General features: G+C 36.0%; 1 protein-coding gene across 3 annotated transcripts in view; it reads right to left on the bottom strand.

Moving 5' to 3' along the window:
• Nucleotides 1–5,276: 5,276 nt before the first annotated feature.
• Nucleotides 5,277–22,197, bottom strand: part of SLC9B2 (solute carrier family 9 member B2) — a 54,689-nt gene continuing 37,768 nt past the window's right edge. For 2 of the 3 annotated variants that reach the window (XM_050791918.1, XM_050791916.1), the window contains exons 10-12: nt 11,645–11,753; nt 8,637–8,773; nt 5,277–6,628 (exon numbers count right to left, since the gene is read on the bottom strand). In XM_050791918.1, the coding sequence (XP_050647875.1) occupies nt 6,407–6,628; nt 8,637–8,773; nt 11,645–11,753 (468 nt within the window). In that variant the 3' untranslated portion in view covers nt 5,277–6,406. Of the gene's footprint in view, nt 6,629–8,636; nt 8,774–8,810; nt 9,512–11,644; nt 11,754–22,197 lie in introns of those variants that run through there. The other variant, XM_050791919.1, reaches the window with a different exon arrangement.

Below are 22,197 nucleotides of genomic sequence, written 5' to 3'. Positions count from 1 at the left end.
AGAGTTGACATCACTGGGCATTTTAGCCAAAAAGCAGTGCTGGGGACTGCATGTGCCAGAAGTAAACTTGTCAAAACTCAAGATTGTTTCCCCTAAAGTCAGCTTGAAGTGCAACGGTAAAAGAGCACGGTCTCTCCCCAAGACGGCCTGAGCTTAAACTGCAGCACTGTCACTTGCTAGCTATGGGACCTAGGCAAATACATCATCTCCCTGAAGTTGTCTTCTCATCTCTAAAGGACGCTGTGGTGGTGCAATGAGACACAGCAAGTGTCTGAACAAAGACACTGTGTACAACGTAAACAATATACTGTTATCAATATAAAACCTTTTTTGTTTGTTTTTTTCCCCCGCCTGAAATCTTATGTGGAAAGTTGTATGTGAAAGAAATGAAAGCAGAGCTGCGTTGATGGTGGATCCAGAAGCTTTGGCCTTTCAGTCCCAAAGTTTCCAGGAATATAATCCACGCTTCCTATAAAAGACAAAAACAACCATTATTGGAGAAAGTGCAAATTTCTTAGAAAGATAAACGACCCATTCCTATCTAATGTTTCTCCTGACACTCAAAACAATGTTTACTCTTGAACACTGTATTCCTTTTTGACTCAGTGTGTTTTCTAATGTTAATTCCTCTACCGGAGTGTTCTTTTTCTTAGTCATCATCTAAGATCTGATTCAAATTACAGTTCCTTCTTGGGTAACTTAAATACGAAATTATCTTTTTATTGGTTTTGTTGTTGTTGTTGACACAGGGTCTCACTCTATTACCCCGGTCAGAGTGCGATCTAGGTTCCCTGCAGCCTCCGCCTCCTTGGTTCAAGTGATCCTCCTGCCTCCTGAGTAGGTGGGACTACAGGCGGGCGCCACCACCCCTGGCTAATTTTTTTATTTTTAGTAGAGAGGAGTTTCACATGTTGCCCAGGAGGCCTTGAACTCCTGGACTTAAGTGATCTGCCCGCCTTGGCTTGCCACAGTGCTGGGATTACAAGCATGAGCCACCACATCCCTGCCCTTTTTATTGTTTTTAACACCTTCCCTCCTTCAACGTGATACACACATCTCAGCAAGGATTTAATTTTCTTCCTCATTTCAGGAGAGTAGACAGGGTTTCATGATTACAGGATTAAGGGAATGTTTTGTACTCATGAAAAGGAAATGTTTTGTACTCATAGGAAAAGCAGGTAGATCCCTAAAGATAATGGGAGGTGGGACAAATGGTAGAGCTGAGAAGGAAGACCTTTGCTAGGAGTCTGTTTGCCTCCAGGGCACTACTCTTACGCTCTAGAAGGAATGGGCTCCTGGACAGGTAAGTGCTTTAAGGTCCATGCAAGGAAGATGGAGGGCACATCAACAAATGGAGTTTTGGAATTCTCAACAGGCCAGAGGGCTCAGGCTGGATTTGAGTCAGTCAACTATAAATATATTACATGCTCCCCAAATGCCATGAAGCAATTCCCACCTGTTACAGAGAGGTACATAAATGATTCATATAAAAATATAATGTTCTGAGACATTGACAAAATATAGTGGTTCATTGGGAGACAATATAATGAAAATTTACCAATAAAAAATTTAAATAATTATCTGATAACCTTTCTTATAAAAATTAATAGTATTTTAAAAATAAGTAAATTAATAATATTTGCAACAAGGCCATAGAAAGCAAAAGCTTTTGAGGAATAAGGAGAATCTTAACTGAGAGCAATTTTGTAAAACTATATTTGACATGATAAAAAAGTTTTAAAACTTTCTACATAAATATTTTCATACTTCTGAAAGTACTTCAATAAAAATAAAAATTTGGCCAATGATCTATTTAGTATGATTTCAGTGCCAAATTTCTTTTCTAGTTTTATCTCTAATTCTCTTCATCAGTCTCAAGTGCTAATCACTTTCTATGCTCCAGGCTTTACTGTTTTCAAAACTTTGCTAATATGCCAGCCTCCCACATTAGTTGTTCCCATCTTCACCTTACTCCCTAATACTACCCCATCCGTCCAGATCCTCTCCATTCTTCAAGATCTAGTTCAAGTATTAGCTCCTCTAAGATTTCCTCAACTTCTACACTAAAAACACTTTTGAATTATTCACTTGGATTATAGCTATTTGTACATATCTTATTTCCTTCTAAGGTTTTTAAAGGCAAGTATCATGTTTTGTTCATATTTGTATTCCTCACAGGGTCAATTTTCCATTAGAATTCAAGTTCTATTGAAAACCAAGCCCTTGAATATCTTGTTCATCACTGTATTCCCTAGTATCTAGCACAAGACCTGGCACACAGTAGGCATGTTATAATATATTCTGAGTGAGGGAGTAAATGGATTTTAAAAACAGCTCCATGAAAGCAGGGATTTGTCTGTTTCATTCATTGCAAAATGAGTATCTGAATGTAAACATGAAGGCTTAGCATTCATTATATACAACAAAATTCTTTAATCTGCAGAGCATCATAAAAGTCAAATATGAAGTATTTATGTTGCCTTTCACCCAACAAATTCAGTTGATATCTTTCTGAAAATACATCCCCCAAAACTGCAGTATAATTTTAAAGAATCAAAATAAAATAGATGTTGATATTAAAATAGTTTCAGTTTTGTTTGTATTTTTCTGTGTTCTAAATTTTCTGCAATGAAAATGTGTTTTTATAATCAGAAAAAATAATCAATATTATTTTTAAAGAATGTAGTGGGTGAGATCATTTGCAAATGTATACCTGAGGAAATTTTGAGGACATCAAGGTCAATCAAGGTGATTGGGAATTAATACCACAGAGGAAAATACTGTCCTGAGAAACATGATACTTCTTTCAGGGACTGAATTATGTCCTTCCCCACAGATTTATATGTTGAAGCCCCAACTTCCAATGTGATGTATTAGGATATGAGGATTTGGGAGGGCAATTAGATTTGGGTGAGGTCATGAGGATAGGGCCCTCATGATATGATCAGAGTACCCTTATAAGAAGAGACACCAGAGAGCTTGCTTGCTCTCTCTCGGCGTCATGTGATGACACAGTGAGAAGGTGGCCATTGGCAAGCCAGGAAGAGAGACTTTGCCAGAGCCCAACAATGCTGGCATCCTGATCTTGAACCTCCAACCTTTAATAGAAATAAGTTTCTGTTGTGTAAGCCACCCAGTGTATGGTATTTTGTTATAGCAGCCCAAGCTGACTAAGATAGACTAAGCAGACTAAGATCCAAACTGTTGTGTGGCAAGTAGCTTTCTGATATTGAGAGAGGATCCCCTTACTCTCAGATTTAGTCAGTAAATGTTTATTAAATGTCTATTGTGTTTCATGTCCTGTGAAAAATGCTGAGGATTCAAGGATAACTAAGAAAAGGTTCCTACCCATAGGGAGCTGGTTTAATAAGAGACAAACATGTAAATAAACTTTAAAAAGTGCTATATGTGCTCTGACAGAAGTATGTATAAGGGGCCCAAAAGTTAGAGTAATTGTTTCTATCTGTGGTTTAAGTGGGGATAGGTTGGGTTGGTCAGTACTCTATCAGGTTAACCCTAAGTTCACCAACCAAGTCAAGAGATGTGACTTTCCATGTGGCAACAAACCCTGGCCTTCACATGGTGAGCCCTGCTGAATGGTCAGCCTCTGTCATTCTTGACCTCACCAGCTCCATGATATATAACAGCAACATAGTCTTATAGCAATTAATAAATTCCTACAAAGAGCTTCCAGGAATAGGCACAAATTTCAGAGATCCAATAGAGGAAGTCAAAAGGCCAGCACTGGGCAGTCACAGAGATTTAGATGGTGGCTACCCTCTTAGAGGTAGAAAAGAGCTTGCTGCATGACCTGCAAAATGAAACAGGTATTGGCAGTGGCTGTTTGAGGTGTCCTTCAATCATTTCTATACTCTGTGGACTTCCATTTCTAATTTTCCTAGGGGCCCTAAACTTATTCAACAGCATTCTCATTTAGTTATAGTAACTGTATTTTGTATAAGTTAATAAATATTCCAAGCCTGTTACTTGGAGAAAATGCCACTGATGACCTGGGAAACAGCATGAAGTGTAACACTTTTTGGTATCACATCCATTTTGCTGGCTAAGTCCTAATCATCCCTCAGCCAATACCCTACTTTCTCTAGGAAGCTGTGCCTAAACTCCACCACCCTTGGTTTGATTGAATGCTCCTGCCACGAGATCCCTAGCACCCCTGTAGTTCCTGCATAATAGCACTTATCATATTGTTTTGCATTCTTTTGTTTAATTGTCTGTCATCTCTATTGGACTGTTAAATCCTTAAGGACAGGGACAATATTATTCTTGATGATGTGCCTGGATCTCAAAAGCTTTCAGTAAGTATTTTTTGGATGCATCTACTTTTAAAGCCAGGAAAAATAGAGGACCAGATGATTATTAAGTTTATGGTGCTTCCAGCAAAGTGCACTTAACCAATGAAGTTCAGTTCAAAACACTTATCTGACCTCTGGTATAAATTAATCAAGTCCAAACCAAGAGCATAAACATTAAAGGAATACAGCACCATAGGTAACCAAAGTCAAGCTGACATAAAATTAAAGGCTATTTAGGAGAAGTGAATATTAAACTAGTTTTGAATAGAGGTGAAAGCCATGGTGGATAGGGCTCAAACAGAAGTCTAATGAAGAGAGGAATGGGCTTTATTACGCAGATCAAGTTGGTGGGATTAGGATATTCATAATTCATTAATCTAATACATATTTAATATCTGCTTCAAAATTAAAATGAACTTTGAATTCCAGGTCGAGGAGTTTAGATAGGATATGACAAGTATATAATAAACACTTCAGGTACACAGATAACATGATAAAAACTGTAAACTGTATGTGAATGTGATTATTTCAGTAACTACACAGAAGATGACCTAGAGTGAAGAGGAACTTAACAAGTGATACACAAAAGCAGAGATGGCCTGTTACAAAGTAGGATAAAATATGACCTATGCAGGTAAGTCTTTCTTCTAATATTTTCTCTCCTGGCAAGTCACAATTTCTGAAATTACTGCCACAGAAGTCACTCTTTTGGTTTAAGGCAATGTCTTTCAAAAGCTTTTGTTTGCATGTAAGAATATGCTACTAAGTGATGGTAACATCCAACACAGTGGAAACTCTGGCCCCGAAAATCTGATGTTCCGTTCCTCCTAGGGGTATGAATGCTTATCTAGAGACAACACTTAGTTGCCTCACAGCTGGATATGATCATTACCAATAAATGTAGGAGAAGAGATGTGTCCAACTTCCACATCCCTTCCTCAAAAATACATTGCTGTACTTGCATTTTTCTTGATAGAATGGAGACATGGTAGAGATCCATTTTTAACCCATTTATGCCTAGTGTTCCATTATTAGAACGCTAAGCCTGTGGGAGTTATTTATATCCTACTGCTCAAGGTCATCGCCAAGGTCTGATTTTTCACAAAAAATATTTGCAACCTCTGGCGTAAATAAGTTAAGCCATGTCCTAAGCTAGGACATGGCAGAGCTTCAGGACAGAAAGACATGGGACTCTGAGCAGACGTCATGAGCAAAGTAACCCTGTTAGTATTAACCAACCAGCCAGTTTCATTAGAGGGAAATAGAATTCTATTTTCTTTTAAGCACTGTATTTTTTGTTTCTTCATTATAGCACATTACCCTAATGTAATATTCATGAGACTGGCATAGATTTGAAACTTACCTATCTCCCAACTAGAAATGGGAAGAGCCTAAAGATATGGGTCATAAGAAACAAATAAAAAAAGGGCTGGATTAGGGCACTCCTTACGGGAAGGTAGACTCACATGGGCGGCTGAAATAAAGGAATCTGCGTGGTCAGCTAGGGGGCAGGATAAAGTTTTTTGACATCTGGAGGGGGCAAGAGGATGAACCAATGAAGATACTTCATGTACTTTAAAATTTTAGTGGGACCAATCAGTTACAGTAATTTAAAGAAAGATAGTAAGGGAAGGAGAAATGGAGAAAAGGCAGATTATCAGGGAAACGAGGGTAGAAATTCATGAGCGACTGCATTATGATGTTTAACAACAAAAACAAAACCAAAAAAGAGGAGCCAAAACCAATTCAAAGCATCAGAGCCTGGGCAAATATGAATCAGGAAACTGTGAAAGGTAAAAGTTAGAGCAATCCTAGCTGAAGAGGATACTGAAGCTGGTCTTTCCCATGTTAACTGTAAACTGTGGTAGTACATTAAAGTAGATATGTCCTTATGCAAATTAAGATGGATGATGAAGGGGTGTTTGAAAAAAAAGGTAGAGAGATTAAGGTTGGTGATATAGATCATTACCACCCACATGGAAAGAGCAAGGGCTAAAAATGCCGTTTAAAGAAATAGCTACACTTTTCAATGTGCATCTCGAAAAAAGTAGCAGCTTTCTGATCATTATGCTCAGCACTCTCTCTTTTCACCTCTAAACTTGCACAGAAGTCTCTCCTTGAACTTCTTCATCTTTATTTTGATGTTCAACTTTCTGCAAAAGCCTGGGGCCCAGTAAACCAATAAGCAGACTTCCAATTGGGGCTGTGATAAGGATGGACAAAAATGCCACTGTCAACACATCCATTCCGTAGTCTTCTAATTGTTTCTCTCCATGCGACCTTGCTGTGTCCAAAGCCACAGATCCTATTGCAGCCTATAAAAGTTTAAGGGTAAAGATGGAATCATGATAAGACAAGCACATATAAAAAATGAATTTTTTTATTGTTTGCAAAAGCAAATTGCTTGGTTTTTTGCTCAACTAAGAAAGTTCTTTTAGTCTTCTTTCAAAGTGTATTGCAGGTTTTTTTTGTTTTGGTTTTTTACTTTTTTAGAGACAGGGTCTCGCTGTGTTGTCTAGACTGGTCTTGAACTCCTGGCCTCAAGTGATCCTCCCTCCTAAGCCTCCCAAAGTGCTGGTATTACAGGTGTAAGTCACTGTGCCCAGCTCAGCTTGGTTCTGATGATTTAAAAACTCTCTCTGCCCTTGTGTGGGAACATACTGATGACTCATTTGTACCTATCTGTGTAAGGTAGGGTTACATAAATATCAGTAAAATACATTTCAAAACACAAAGCAAATCCAGACTCACAATATTAATTAAATATAACATAAAGTTCTATGTACTAAATTTTTCCTGAATAAAGATGAAAATTATTGGTCATCTCCTTTTATCTTTAGGAATCTGGAACTAAAAAATAAGATGAAAAACATGCAGTGATACCTACTGAAAACTGTTAAATTTTAAATAAATATATATTACTTTAGAGCTTAAACTCATTGTCAAACATCATGAAACATGAAAATAGTGGACACCTTGACAACTTGACGCTGATTTTATTAGGTATTTGGTCAACTCTTTGCCTCACAAGTTGGTGAAATATTTTATTTGGAATGTATCTATTGGAAAGTATTATGAAAATTCTCGGTTTCTTGTAGAGGTAAAATGCAATATTATCAGTGCAGATGGGAAAAATGTATTAATTAATCTGGTTTTCCCTTATTCCACAGAGAACAATGTAAGCCTCTAAGACAATGAGAAAGAAAAGTGTGCATCTGACACAATGGCAGAAACTACTAATTGCTCACAAAAACCTGAATGCCCCCTTTCCCTTCTACAATAGAACTCCTGAAGTTTGGTTGGTCACATTGCTGTCCAGAGACCTTTTTATAGAACTCTTAGCCATTATGTTTCAGACATTTTTGAAAGTCTGATGGGGTGGGGGAAATTCTGGAGTAATGCCCAAATGCAAAGAGCATATAATTGAAATCTGGAATATAATTACTGAGCATACACATCCCCCAAAGCCTCCTAAGTGAAAAACCTTGATTTTAATTCCTTAATAACAGAAATTTGAATATTTAATTATAAAATAATCTGGGACAAAACAGTTAAATGTTGTTTGATGTAATCAGTCTGAAACTATACAACCAAAGATACATCACATTTGCAACAAATCATAATCTATATAGTTCTAACTTAATTAGCAATCATAGGTATTCTAACAAATGCATGGTCAACAAATTCAAGCACCTATCTATAATAGCTTTATTTATCACATGTTTATTAGAATGCACAAATTTTTGGTTAAGTGAATGAGACATTTGCCAGGAAGTTCAGTGAGTTTTGAATAATTAATACCAACTAATAATCTAGGAAATCAATAAACTACTTTCTAGGTTGTTTTTCAATAAATCTTTTCTCCATTACATACAAAGACTCTGGTCAAGCTCAACTGATCGTCAATCATATTAACATTAAAATATCTCCAAACATTAAGGGGGCCATGTTATTTCTATTTTATTCTTTTCTTGGAAGCTATTAACATGAAAAGAGTTAACAACTCTTTCCTTGGGTGACTTAGAGAGTGCGGACTGATGAAATTCAAACTCTTCTCTCCTGTTACTACTGCTTTCTAGTAGAATAGGGATTTACTGGATTTTTACTTGTACCCTGGTGATCTAAGGAAATTTAATGAGCTATCACATTTAAGGAATGAATATACCAAAAATACAGTTTTTAAAGAATAGATTAGGATAAACTTTTCACACATCCACTTCAATTATTTATTTTCATTAAATTTAAACAAGCCCTCTGATTCAATATTTCAAGGTGTCATGCAGAAATAGCAGTTAAAATACTAAGCCATCCTATCCATCATACCTGAACTGTGGCCTTTGGAAGCCATGCAAAAGAAATAAATATCTTTTCTTGTAAGTTAAAACCAGCAAAACACACCATCAGAAATGTAGTCAAAATTCGTATCAATACTGCAATGCCTACGGTGGCAACACAAAGGCCTGTAAGAAATATTCAATTTTTAGAAATAATAAAATACCAGGAGAGAAACTGTATCTCATGGTAACTAATTCAAAATAACCATCAACAGAAATAATTTTTAAAGCATTAAAAAATTACAAATACAAAAATGTTTAGGCAGAATATATAAAAACAATTAATATTAAGGATCAATCAGGCAATTTGTTTAAAATAAGGTGTTTCCTTAGATTAAAACCAGAAATTAAGCATATTTGAATTCTTATATGGAAGATTTGAATGTTATATATGTATTATGCTTTATAGCAAGAACCATGCTTTTTCATGTGTGTAAGAAGAATTTATTAAATGATATGATTAAATGATAAGTAATAAGCTTTAAACTAAGTACTGGGTACACATAAATGTACAATATATAGACTTTGCCTGAAAGTCAGAGGAAGACAGAAACATAAACAACTAATTCGTAGATTATACAGGAAGTGAGGTATAAACAAACTGAGGGCATAAAAGAGGGAAAAGTAATATTTTCACCCAAAAAGTCAATAATTCTTTACAGGGTATAAGACCAGAAGTGATATCCAAAGTGTTTATGAGCCAGTATGGAGGGAATTAGCCAATCAGAGCTGGCTGGGCACTGACCAATCAAAACAGACACTGGCAGTCTACCACTGTTTCACCATACTGATGTGTAATGGTCGTACTGGTCCCATTTATCCCTGGTTAACATATACAGCTACTCCATGTAGTCCTGTAGAACTCTGTTGATAAAGACAAGTTCATCATCATTTGCCAAACAAGGGATTGTGACTAGTGCTGCTGCATGCTACTGGACCTAAGAATGGTACAGCTAAGATGACTCCTGAGTATTAGCGTGATTTTTTAAAAAAGTAACATTTGTTGAGTGTTTACTCTGTGCCAAGTGCTGTACTAAGCTTTAAATGTATTATTTTACTTAGTCCTTACAACCGGTGGGATAAGTATTATTTTATAGTTGAAAAAACCAGAAACTCAGAAAGGATAAGTACTTTTCTCAAATTCAAAGGGTTGATAAAACATCAGATAGACATAGCGGGAGGATCCGTTGTAAATCTGCCAGATGGCTTTTTTTTTTTTTTTTGAGACGGAGTCTCACTCTGTCGCCCCAGATGGCTTTTTTATGGGAAAGTTCTGTGGTTCTTTGTTGAAAGGTATTTCTTCAAGGTTGGAACGTATTCAAAAATATCTGTAGCCTGAAGTACAAGATAAAGAGTTGATACCATTCCCAGAAGGAAACATTGAAAGTTTGAGAAGAGGATGAGAAGGAAGTTTTACTTGAGTTTGAAGTTTAACAGGACATACAAGTGGTGCTGTCCAATCAACAACTGGATATATTGATTTAGAGATAAATAGTTTGGAATTACACAGTTTACAGTTGATGTCACTAGTATAGATAAGGTTAGAGAAGTGATATAGAGCCAGAGGCACAGAAGGCCTTAGAAAGAACTTTGATAAAGGGCAGCGTTTAAGCTACATGTGGTGTAAGGAAAGGCTCAAACAGCCCTGGGAAATAAGAAGTTTAAGAACTTAATATAAAGAAGTGTTAGAGGGTCAAAAGCAGCAAATGCTGCTGAGAGATCAAGTAAAGCAAAGACTGGATTTAGCAATATTACCTTGGTGAGAGCTTGGCAGGTTGTGTGATAGGCAGAAGCTGCGCTAAAATGTACAGAAGGAAATGGGAACTGAAGTGGAAAGGGGAATGTAGTGACCTATTTTGAAAAGTCTGAAAAGAAGATGAGAGAGGTAGCATGGTAGAGATGGGGGAAAGTGAAATAGAGAAATTATATATATATATTTATATATATATAAGTTTAACATATTATTTTAATACACATTATTTTAATTGTAGTAAAATACACACAACATTCACCATCTTAATGATTTTTATGTGTATAGTTAGTATCATTAAGTATATTCCCATTATTATGCAACCAATCTCCAGAATTTTTTCATCTTGCAGAATTTAAACTCTATACCCATTAAACAACAACTATCCATTTCCCTCTACTCCCAGCCCCTGGCAAGTACCATTTATGAGTTTGACTACTCTGGATACCTCATGTAAGTGGAATCATACAGGGTTAGTCTTTTTGTGACTGGCTTATTTCACTTAGCATAATGTTCTCAAGGTTCATCCATGTTGCAGCATGTGTCAGAAGAGAAGCCTTTTTTTTTAAAGGTAAGAGAGATTGGAGACTAAATTCTGAAGAGAAGAAAATTGTGATATGGATATTTACGATGTATGAGAAAAGGAAAGAATCCATACAGAAGATTCGGAAGGAGGTAGCCAGAGATGGGATTCCTAGTATGGATGGAAGAATACTGTGATGGAAGGAAAGGAGGAAATAATGAGTACATGTATGCAAATTAATTTTTAAGTGCAGTGTTTTGAATCAAGAGAGTTTTAATATGATGGCTTTTGAATGTATGAATAAATAAAATAATTAATGAACAACCAGGCATTTCTATCCCATGGGTACAAACTATAGAACTAAATAGTTGTCTTTAAAATTCTCACTCTTGTTCAGGACAAGGCTAGATGAATATTCTTACCCTTGGAAAAAGAATTGTAATGCCTGAATTTTCTGGGTAGTGGTCAGCAGTGTCACTTTTATATACAAGGAACAATATTAAATGTGTAAAATATACTGTCTTAGATGAACAAGCATTATTTTCTAACCAACTACTCTAAAAAACTTAGATCATAATTAACTTTTTATATAATTTTGACAATAGGAACCACTGTACACATACCAACTGGAGATATTTCAACTGAATATATAAAGTAGATTTTATTGGTAAGTAGGTTGACCAAAAAAGGTGAATTTTAACAAAATACACTTTTAAATTCTTACCTACAGTTTCTGGTCTGAGAGACGCAATAGATACCTCTGCTCCAATTAGTCCAAAAAGAAGGGGTTGAAAAATGTCCCAGGCAACTGCAATTATCTTTTCAACCTCTGCCTAAAAGAACAACAAAACACACACAGATTTTTATTATGTGAAGTTACAAATGCAAAGAATTTTATTAATTTGAGGTTTGAATTATTTGGCCTGAGATAAGCTTTATTTCTGTGCCATCTATAACTAAAAGGTTAGCTAGAACAGAGCAAAAAAATTGCATGAAGATCTTTCTAATACAGTTAAGATACATTAGGTGTTTTGGCATACTAAATATTAGTTTGTACATGGATGTTAATAAAAAGATTCTTATAATCTTATGAGGACTCCTACTTCTGAATACATCGTGTGTGTGTGTGCATGTGTGTATACATATTGTAATATATAGTAGTGTTTTGTAGTTTAAAATTTTATGTCACCTTTCCTTCAACAATATGATTCACAGAGCTTGCAATATTGGTACATATATGTAGATATGCCCCTATTACTGCTGCATAGTAATCTACAGTATGGAAGTACCATAGTTTATTCAATCATTTCTTTATTGACAGATCTTTAAATTGTTTCCAGCTTTATCTGTACAAAAAAATACTGTTTAAGATTATCTCAAATCATGCACAAGAGTAAAATCCAGGTTTACTAACGTGATTATCAGTGCAATTTATCACTTTATTACCCATTATCTCCAATTCCTCTTTCACTGTTGCTCCACAGAATATGCAGCTGGACCTTTAAAATATTTTTCCTTTGCCAGGTAGCACCATGTTAAACTTTGTCAGTAGAGTGTGCTAAAGAGATATTGCATGCTGAAGGTGCTTTTCTTCCTGGTTTCTATGGCTCTTCCTAGCAAGATCTTATAGCATGTACTGGTGGCTTTAGCTCTAGGTTCCTGCATCCCAGGTGGCTTTTCCAGTATCAGGGTCCTACAGTTCATGCAGCCAGCAGCACCTAGTGGCCATTAGGTTCCCTAGCATACTCCTGGGGCAGTTTCATAGCAGATTCTCTTGATCAAGATACCTCCCCATGCACCCTAGGGGATGGATCTCCTGCAAATTGGGAAGGTAGATTTTCAGCAAATTCTGCAAGCACAGCACCACAGCGACTTCTCTAGGCTCTGACAAAGTCTGGATCTCAGCCCTGTAGGCAGGAATGAGGAGGGGACAGGCTTAAGGGGATGATCTATTATAGCCATAGGCATAGCTATTCCTATATTCTTTAAGGATGTCTTCACATCTTACTAGCCAATATCTTGTTACTCGAATCCCTGGTTTGGTTAATAATCAACTTTCCCTATTCCAGTTACTATGTGATTTCTCTTTCCTCATGGGACTCTAATTGATACAAGAACTAACTTTGTAACACATAATGGGAAACACTCTAGGAAAACAGTGACACAACTGACTAGAGTAAAATTAAAATGTGTTGTGGAGAAAGAAGACATAAACCAAAAAAGTGCAAACTAGAAGAAAATATCTGTACCATGTATAACAGAATAAGAAACATTAGCCAATCAATAAAAAAAGACATAGACCGTAATAGAAAAATGGGCAATGAACCCAGAGACAACATCATCATACCGAATAGGCAAAAGGGGGAAGCATTCCTTTTGAGAACCAGAATAAGACAAGGATGCCCACTTTCACCACTCCTATTTAACCGGAGTACTGGAAGTCCTAGCAAGAGCAATCAGGCAAGAGAAAGAAATAAAAGGCATCCAATTAGGAAGAGAGGAAGTCAAACTATTTCTCTTCACAGATTATACTATACCCAGAAATACTATATCAAGAATAATATAGAGATGCTATACCTAGAAAACTTCATAATCTCTGACCAGAGGCTTCTAGCTCTTATAAACAACTTCAGCAAAGTTTTAGGATAAAAAAAATCAATGCACAAAAATCAGTATTTGTATACACCAATAACATACAAGCTGAGAGCCAAATCAAGAACGTGATCTCATTCACAATCGCCACAAGAAGAACAAACTATCTAGGAATACAGCTAACCAGGGAGGTAAAATATCTCTGCAATGAGAATTACAAAACACGGCCGAAAGAAATCAGAAACGACACAAATGGGAAAACATACCATGCTCATGGATAGGAAGAATCAATATTGTTAAAATGGTCATATTGTCCAAGGCTATTTACCTATTCAATGATATTCCTATCAAACAACCAATGACATTTTTCACAGAATTAGAAACAAAAATTCTAAAATTCATTTGGAATCAAAAAAGAGCACGAATAGCCAAGGCAATACTAAGCAAAAAGAGCAAATCCAGGGACATCACACTACCCAACTTCAAACTATACCACAAGGCTACAGTAACTAAAACAGATGGTACTAGTACAAAAATGGACACATAGACCAATAGAACAGGCTAGATAATCCAGAAACAAAACTGCACACCTACAACCACGTGATCTTTGATAAAGCTGACAAAAACAAGCAACTGGTAAAGGACCCCCTATTCAATAAAATGTGCTGGGATAACTGGCTAACCATATGCAGAAGATTGATGCTGGACCCCTTCCTTACACCGTATATAAAAATCAATTTAAGATGAATGAAAGACTTAAGTGTAAAACCGAAAACTACAAAGCCCCTAGAAGATCCAGGAAATACCATTTTGGACACTGGCCCAGGCAAAGACTTCAAGATGAAGACTCCAAAAGCAACTGTGACAAAATAAAAAATGACAAGTGGGACCTTATTAAACTAAAGAACTCTGCACAACAGAAGATACTACCCATGGAGTAAACAGATAACCTTTAGAACAGGAGAAAATATCTTCAAACCATGCATCTGACAACGGTCTAATGTCCAGAATGTTTAAGAAACTCAAACAAATCAACAAGCAAAAAACAACTCCATTAAAAAATGGGCAAAGCACATGAACAGACACTTCTCAAAAGGAGACATACATATAGCAAACAAGCATATAAAAATGCTCAACATCACTAATCACTGGGGAAATGCAAATCAAAACCGAAATGAGACACCATCTCTCATCAGTCAGGATGGCTATTTTTTTTTTTTAATATTTAAAATTAACCACAATATCTGAGCTTGTGGAAGTAAACTGGGTGACCAAATGTCAAAGGAAACATAACTGTACATCTTTTGATACTTTTTAATTTTTTGCAAAATTTATTTCAAATTCAGGGACACAGGTGCAGGTTTGTTACATAGGTAAACTTGTGTCATGGGAATCTGTTGTACAGATTATTTCATCATTCCGGTATTAAGCCTATTAGTTATATTTTTCCTGATCCTATTCCTCCCACCCTCCACCCTACAATATGCCCCAGTGTGTGTTGCTCTCCTCTACATGTTAATGTGTTCTCATCATTTAGCTCCCACTTATAAGTGAAAACGTGTTATTTGGTTTTCTGTTTCTGTGTTAGTTTGCTAAGGATAAAGGCCAGCCACTCCATCTATGTCCCTGAAAAGGACATGATCTTCTTTTTCATGGCTGCATAGTATTCGATGGGGTATATATACCACATTTTCTTTATTCAATGTATCATTAATGGGCATTTATGTTGATTTCATGTCTTTGCTATTGTGAATAGTGTTGCAATGAACATACTCATGCTTGTGTGGTTATAATAGAATGATTTATATTCCTTTGGGTATATACCCCGTAATAAGATTGCTGAGTCAAATGCATTTCTGTCTTTGGGTGTTTGAGGAATCACCACACTGTCTTCCACAATGGTTGAATTAATTTACACTTCCACCAACAGAATGGCTATTATTAAGTAAAAAAATAACAGATGATGGTGAGGTTGTGGAGAAAAGGGAATGCTGATACACTGCTAGTGGGAATGTAAGTTAGTTCAGCCAGTGTGGAAAGCAGTCTGGAGATTTCTCAAATAAACAGAATGACCATTTGACACAGCCATTCCATTATTGGCTATATACCCAAAGGAACAGAAATCATCCTACCATTAAGACACATGCACGTGTATGTTCATTAAAGTGCTATTCACAATAGCAAAGACATGGAATCAACCTACATGCCCATCAACAGTAGACAGATAAATAAAATGTGGTACAGATACATCATTGAATACTATGCAGATATAAAAAATGAAAAAAGCTGGAGGCATCACACTACTTGAATTCAAACTATATTACAAGGCTACAGTAACTAAAACAGTAATGGTACTGGTCCTAAGACAGACACATGGACCAAAAGAACAGGCTAGAGAACCCAGAAATAAAGCTGCATCCTTACAATCATCTGATATGTCACAAAGCCAACAAGAACAAGCAATGTGGCAAGGACTCATATACACTATGTACATATATACCATGGAATACCATGCAGTCATAAAAAAACAATGAAATCATGTCCTTTGCAGTGACATCGATGGAGCTGGAGGCCATAATCCTAAGCTAATTAATGCAGGAACAGAAAATCAAATACCACGGTTATCACTTATAAGTTGGAGCTAAACAATGAGTCCACAGGGACACAAAGAAGGGCCTGATAAACACTAGGGCCTATTTTAAAGTGGAGGGTGGCAGGAGGGTGAGGATTGAAAAAGTACCTATCAAATAGTATGCTGATTACCTGGGTGACAAAATTATCTGTACTTCAAGCCCTTGCAACACACCATTTATCCATGTAACAAACCTGCACATGTACCCCTTGAAACTAAAATAAAAGCCGAAAAGAAAAAAAAAAAAAGAAAAATGGGCAAAACATATGCACAACTAATTCACAGAAGAAGAGCTACAAATAGTCACAAAATCTAAGACACTAAAACTGAGTAATCATGAAACACAAATTAAATTGATATGCTTTTTTTTTTTTTTTTTCTCAAGGGGGAACACCACGTTGGAAAAATACTAAAATGTTTTAATAATGAAAAGTATTCATTGACTTTGTAAGGAAACTCACCACTTGACAGGACAGCAAATTGATAATGCTTTTTTGGAGGGCAATTGAGCAGTACCTGTTATACTGCCTAAGAATTTACATAGAACAGATTTTCTGATAACTAAAAAGAAGCTATATTTTTGGACGACATTTCAATGCTTATAATTACACAATTTAAGGATCTGCAATATATACACCAGGTCCTCAAATAATGTCATTTCTTTCAACATTGTTTCTCTCCAATAACGAGAAAAAAAAATCAATTCTTCATGTTCTCCCCATATCTGAAAGCATTTTCTGTAATTTGGTTTCCTCCTAAATCCCAAAGATGTTCTCATTAGGTGAACTCATGTGTCTACATGGTCCCTATATGAATGAGTGTGGGTGTGTGTGAATGCACCCTGTGATGGGACGGCATCCTGTGTAGGGTTGGTGCCTGCCTTGTGCCCTGAGCCTCTGGGATAGGCTCAGGCCTATTATCTTACTTGTTTTTATTAACCTTTCTGAAATGTATATGTAGATCACAATTATTTCAATGTTTAATATTCACAGTGTTTTGCTTTTTATTCAGAAGTTTGGTGATGTTTTTGTGACCAGAAATATGCCTTAGGAACTTAGCTCTTGTTTATATCAATTGGCCTATGGTAAAATTGGTTTTGTTATTTGTCCTTTCACTTCAAGTTGCAGCTTCTGAGAACCTATTGACAGTGCTAAAATGAGGACTTACTATTAATATATTCAGCAGTTTGTCATATCAACCTTCTTTGTCAACAATATTGCTACAGCACTGTAGAACTGACAAGTGTGTCATTTTCATTTTCTCACATAATAGTTACAGCAATTTTTTAGATGATTATTGTATTCACTTTAGAGTTGAGAAAACTATTTGAGAAGGCAAATGACTTGCTTGGGATTATACAGCTAGAAAGTCGTAGAACTGGGATTGGCATCCCAAGCTCCATATTTTAAATCTTATGCTCTTAGTATGATATCATGCTGTTCTGGAGGTAACTATAAAAATAATAAGAGTTATTATTTACTGAATGTATTCTATGATTAAGCACTTTTCTTAGTGCTTTGTATAGGTTATTTTACCTAATCCTCCAATCAGTGAAGTTGTTTGTCATCATCACTGGGAAGTTAGATAACTTGTACATGGTCAGACACACCTAGTAAAAGCTGTAGAGTTGAGATTGGCCTGAGGAGTCGGAGCTCTTGGCCCTATGCTATCCTTTAGAATAAGGTAAGAAAAGGAATCCAAACTCAGAACTTTGGTTTGGTTCCTACAGGAATAAGAACTTTCCTGAGTACTAAATTAGAAAAGATATGGAGAGTGCCTGCCACATGACAGAGTCAATAAACATTACTTTTCCTTCCTTTCTTTGAGGAACCATTTTGATATATTCAAATGGTGTATTCTTTTTTTCTTTTTTCTTTTTTTTTTGAGATGGAGGCTTGGTCTGTCACCCAGGCTGGAGTGCAATGGCACGATCTCGGCTCACTGTAACCTCTGCCTGCCAGGTTCAAGCAATTCTCTGCCTCAGTCACCTGAGTAGCTGGGACTACAGGCGCATACCACCATGCCCGGCTAATTTTTTGTATTTTTAGTAGAGATGGGGTTTCACTATGTTGGCCAAGCTGGTCTCGAGCTCCTGATCTCATAATCCGCCCGCCTCAGTCTCCCCAAGTGCTGGGATTACAGGTGTGAGCCACCGCATCCAGCCTCAAATGGTATATTCTTATCCTGGCTCTGCCACTTACTTTTTGTCCTCTGGTCAAATATTTTTGACCTTCACAATACACTTAGTATTTGTAAGCCTTGGTATCCTGATTTTAAAAGTTGCTGTAATATTTACCTTTCAAGATTATTGTTAAGAATAAATAACATACATTTCACTAACAAAGAGCTCTTCAAAAAAATTAAAACTATTATAAGAGACTGATAGATCTGACTACATTAAAATGTAAAATATCTAAGTGTTAAAAGTGAACAATATAAAAAGGTACAAAGATTACTTAGACTTTTGTTGCTAGGACTAATCGTTTAACAGAAGTCCTCGAATATGTTTCATACACTCAGAATAGTAATGAAAGTAGAAGGACTAAAAAGATTTCTGTATCAAATTATTTTTTATTTCTAAAGTACAGACAAAGGCCACAATTTATATTTTGATTATAACACTTTAGTTGAATATCAGACATGGGCTTATATATTGCAAAACACAGAAAAACACAGAAAAGTTACAACGTATCTTCTTGTGGGTTTTTCATAATGTCAAAACTAAAATGGGCCGGGCGCGGTGGCTCAAGCCTGTAATCCCAGCACTTTGGGAGGCCGAGACGGGCGGATCACGAGGTCAGGAGATCGAGACCATCCTGGCTAACACGGTGAAACCCCGTCTCTACTAAAAAATACAAAAAAAAAAAAAAAAAAAAAAAAAAAAAAAAAAACTAGCCGGGCGCGGTGGCGGGCGCCTGTAGTCCCAACTACTCGGGAGGCTGAGGCAGGAGAATGGCGTGAACCCGGGGGGCGAAGCTTGCAGTGAGCTGAGATCCGGCCACTGCACTCCAGCCTGGGCGGCAGAGCGAGACTCCGTCTCAAAAAACAAAACAAAACAAAACAAAACAAAACAAAACTAAAATGAATTTGCCTATAAAGAAAATGGAGTCATTGAATATGCTTTGTATAAAAGATAAGCCCAGAGTAATGAAGACTGTGTCATCACTTATATAGATGTGTGTATTGGGGGTGTATCTTACAGATGGATAATCAACACACATTATGCTTTGGAAGACAATGAACAAAAGACCTATCAAAGAAAAAGGAAAAAAATACAAGTGGCTAAATATGTGAAAAACTGTTCAATTTCACTGTTAAAGAAACACAAAATAAACAAGATGCAACTTTTTACCTATTAGTGTGGCTAAAGATTAAAAGGAGTAATTTTTTTTTTTTTTGAGACGGAGTCACGCTCTGTCGCCCAGGCTGGAGTGCAGTGGCCGGATCTCGGCTCACTGCAAGCTCCGCCTCCCAGGTTCATGCCATTCTCGTGCCTCAGCCTCCCGAGTAGCTGGGACTACAGGCGCCCGCCACTTCGCCTGGCTAGTTTTTTTTGTATTTTTTAGTAGAGACCGGGTGTCACCGTGTTAGCCAGGATGGTCTTGATCTCCTGACCTCATGATCCGCCTGTCTCGGCCTCCCAAAGTGCTGGTATTACAGGCTTGAGCCACCGCGCCTGGCCTAAAAGGAATAATATTTTAAGCCAGTGGTTCACAGTGTAGTCCCTAGACTGGCAGCATCAGTCTCATCTGGAAATTAATTAGAAGTACAAATTCTCAAGCTCCACCACGGTCTAAAATCAGAAATTTGCAGTAGGGCCCAGAACTCTAATTTAACAATCCTTCTAGGTAATTCTGCTAAAGTTTGAGAAAACTATTCTAAAGTGAAGTTGTAATGAGCCAGGTACTTCATATTTTACTGGAAGAAAAGTAAATGGATAGAACTCTAGAAAGCAGTTTGGTAATATGTGTCAAAAATCTCAAAATGTTCACATTATTTGACCCCCAAATTTTACTGTTAGGAATATTCCTTAAGGAAGTGATCAATTTCTGATCATTTCAGCACAATTTAAAGTAGCAGAGATTGGAAATAACCTTATAACTATATATAAAGGAATGGGCTAAAAAAAAAAAAAAACAACTATGGTGCATCCATGTGTGTAGATAAAGAGATTCACAAAAGGAGAGTTACTAGAGGTGAATATTTAAAAAAATGTTAATAGTTATCTTTCTGGTTGTGGGGTTACATTGACATTCTATGTAGCAGGGCTACAGGAAATGTAAACAAAGGGAACAATGGTTTGGTTTGTAAGAATCATTTCAGATAACCACATTACAGTTTCTCTGAATACAGTGTAATTGGAAGTGATTAGTTTCCCTTTCCCTCCTTTTTCTTTCTGTGCTCTTATCCAGTGCCCACTTGCTGGAGGTATCAGTCTCTCCTTGATTTCCCTGTTGCTAAAACTACTTTTTTATGCTCTGTTTCAATGATATTGCTCCTTCTCATTGTTTACTCTTTTTATCCTATCATTTATGAATTTAGAAACTAAATTTTAAACTGTAAAAGTTTAGAATTATGTTTTAATACACATGGTGTTACTCAAACAGATGTCAAAATATAAAATTGTGTCATGTACAATAATGCTACAGTTGTACTACAGCATAGTATAAGTCACCTTGGAGTCAAATAAATCTGAGCCTAAATCTCAGTGCCATTTTCTAATTTTGTGACCTTGGACATATTATTTAAGTCTTTCTACTTTATAGCTTTTATAAAGTAGAAATCATAATACTTTTTCAAAGGTATTTTTGTGAAAATAAATGACCACATCCACTTAGTGCCTCATACAGAGCCACACAGAGTAGCAATAAAAATTTATTAATTCCTTTTTATCTTTTTACCCCATGACAATATAATATAATGAGTTGCTTTCAATTTGCAAAGATTTTTAAAGAGGTGGTGACAGAAAGCATTTCTGTTACACTGTTATGAGAATGAATGTTATTTACCCAAAATGAATGTTATCTATGGAAGATCCCCACAGAGATCCACTTAATTGAGTTATGATTATATATCTCATTTCAAAATTTATAACGTTTCCATATTTTTCATATGGCATTATTTTAATTATTTAAGTTTAATTATTTTGAACAGCTGTCTTCAGGCTTTATAAGATTATCTCAAAATGATACAGCTGCATTTATTTTAGGTCACCAACATCTTTGTTAAGCAGAATAGCATACGATCCTATCAGGTTGAAATCTACAAAAATGCATCTGGAAATTAAAATAAATAAATGACAATCAGTGAATTTCCATAATACATATAAACGAAATGAACATTCTTAATCTTGAAAATCAGTATGAAAAACCAAAGCAACCTTATAAAAATGGCAAAGGCTTTTGAACAAACTGGGTAGTAATCATATGAAAACATGATTAGCATTGCCCATAAAGAAATGAAAATCAGAATAATAATGAGATATATTTTTAATTCATATCAGCAAATATCTCAAAGACTTATACTCAGATCAGAAAAACAGATCCTCTCACATAATACTGGTAAAAATATAAATTGGTACAGTCTTTTAAAAGGTCAAATTGACATTATCAAAAGAATAAATATGAGTCCTCTTTCCTAGAGCAATCTTATTTCTAGAAATTTATTGTATAAACTAAAATATATACTATATTTTGTTGATTTTAAGATACATATTTTTATATTTTAACATTTCTGAAATTAGAATGTTATGTTATAGTTTAATTGGCACTAATTTTTTTCTTTCTTGATGGCATATGAAATAATTGTGTTTTTTACAATTGACAGACTCAGAGTTTATGAAATATGGTATGTAAGGATATATTATTGAAGCACTGTTTATCTTGGCAGAAAACTAGAAACAACGTAAATATCTATAAAATGCAATACTCTGTAGCCATTACAAAGAATAAGGAAGGCATTACGGTAGTATGACTGTGATATATTTTAAGTAAAGGCATCAAGTTATAGATTAATGTGTAAGGAGAAAAAAAAGATGAACATTGGGTGTACAT

Source organism: Macaca thibetana, chromosome 5 (assembly GCF_024542745.1).
Source record: "Macaca thibetana thibetana isolate TM-01 chromosome 5, ASM2454274v1, whole genome shotgun sequence".
Classification (NCBI taxonomy): domain Eukaryota; kingdom Metazoa; phylum Chordata; class Mammalia; order Primates; family Cercopithecidae; genus Macaca; species Macaca thibetana.
This window is presented reverse-complemented; position numbering and strand designations above follow the sequence as displayed.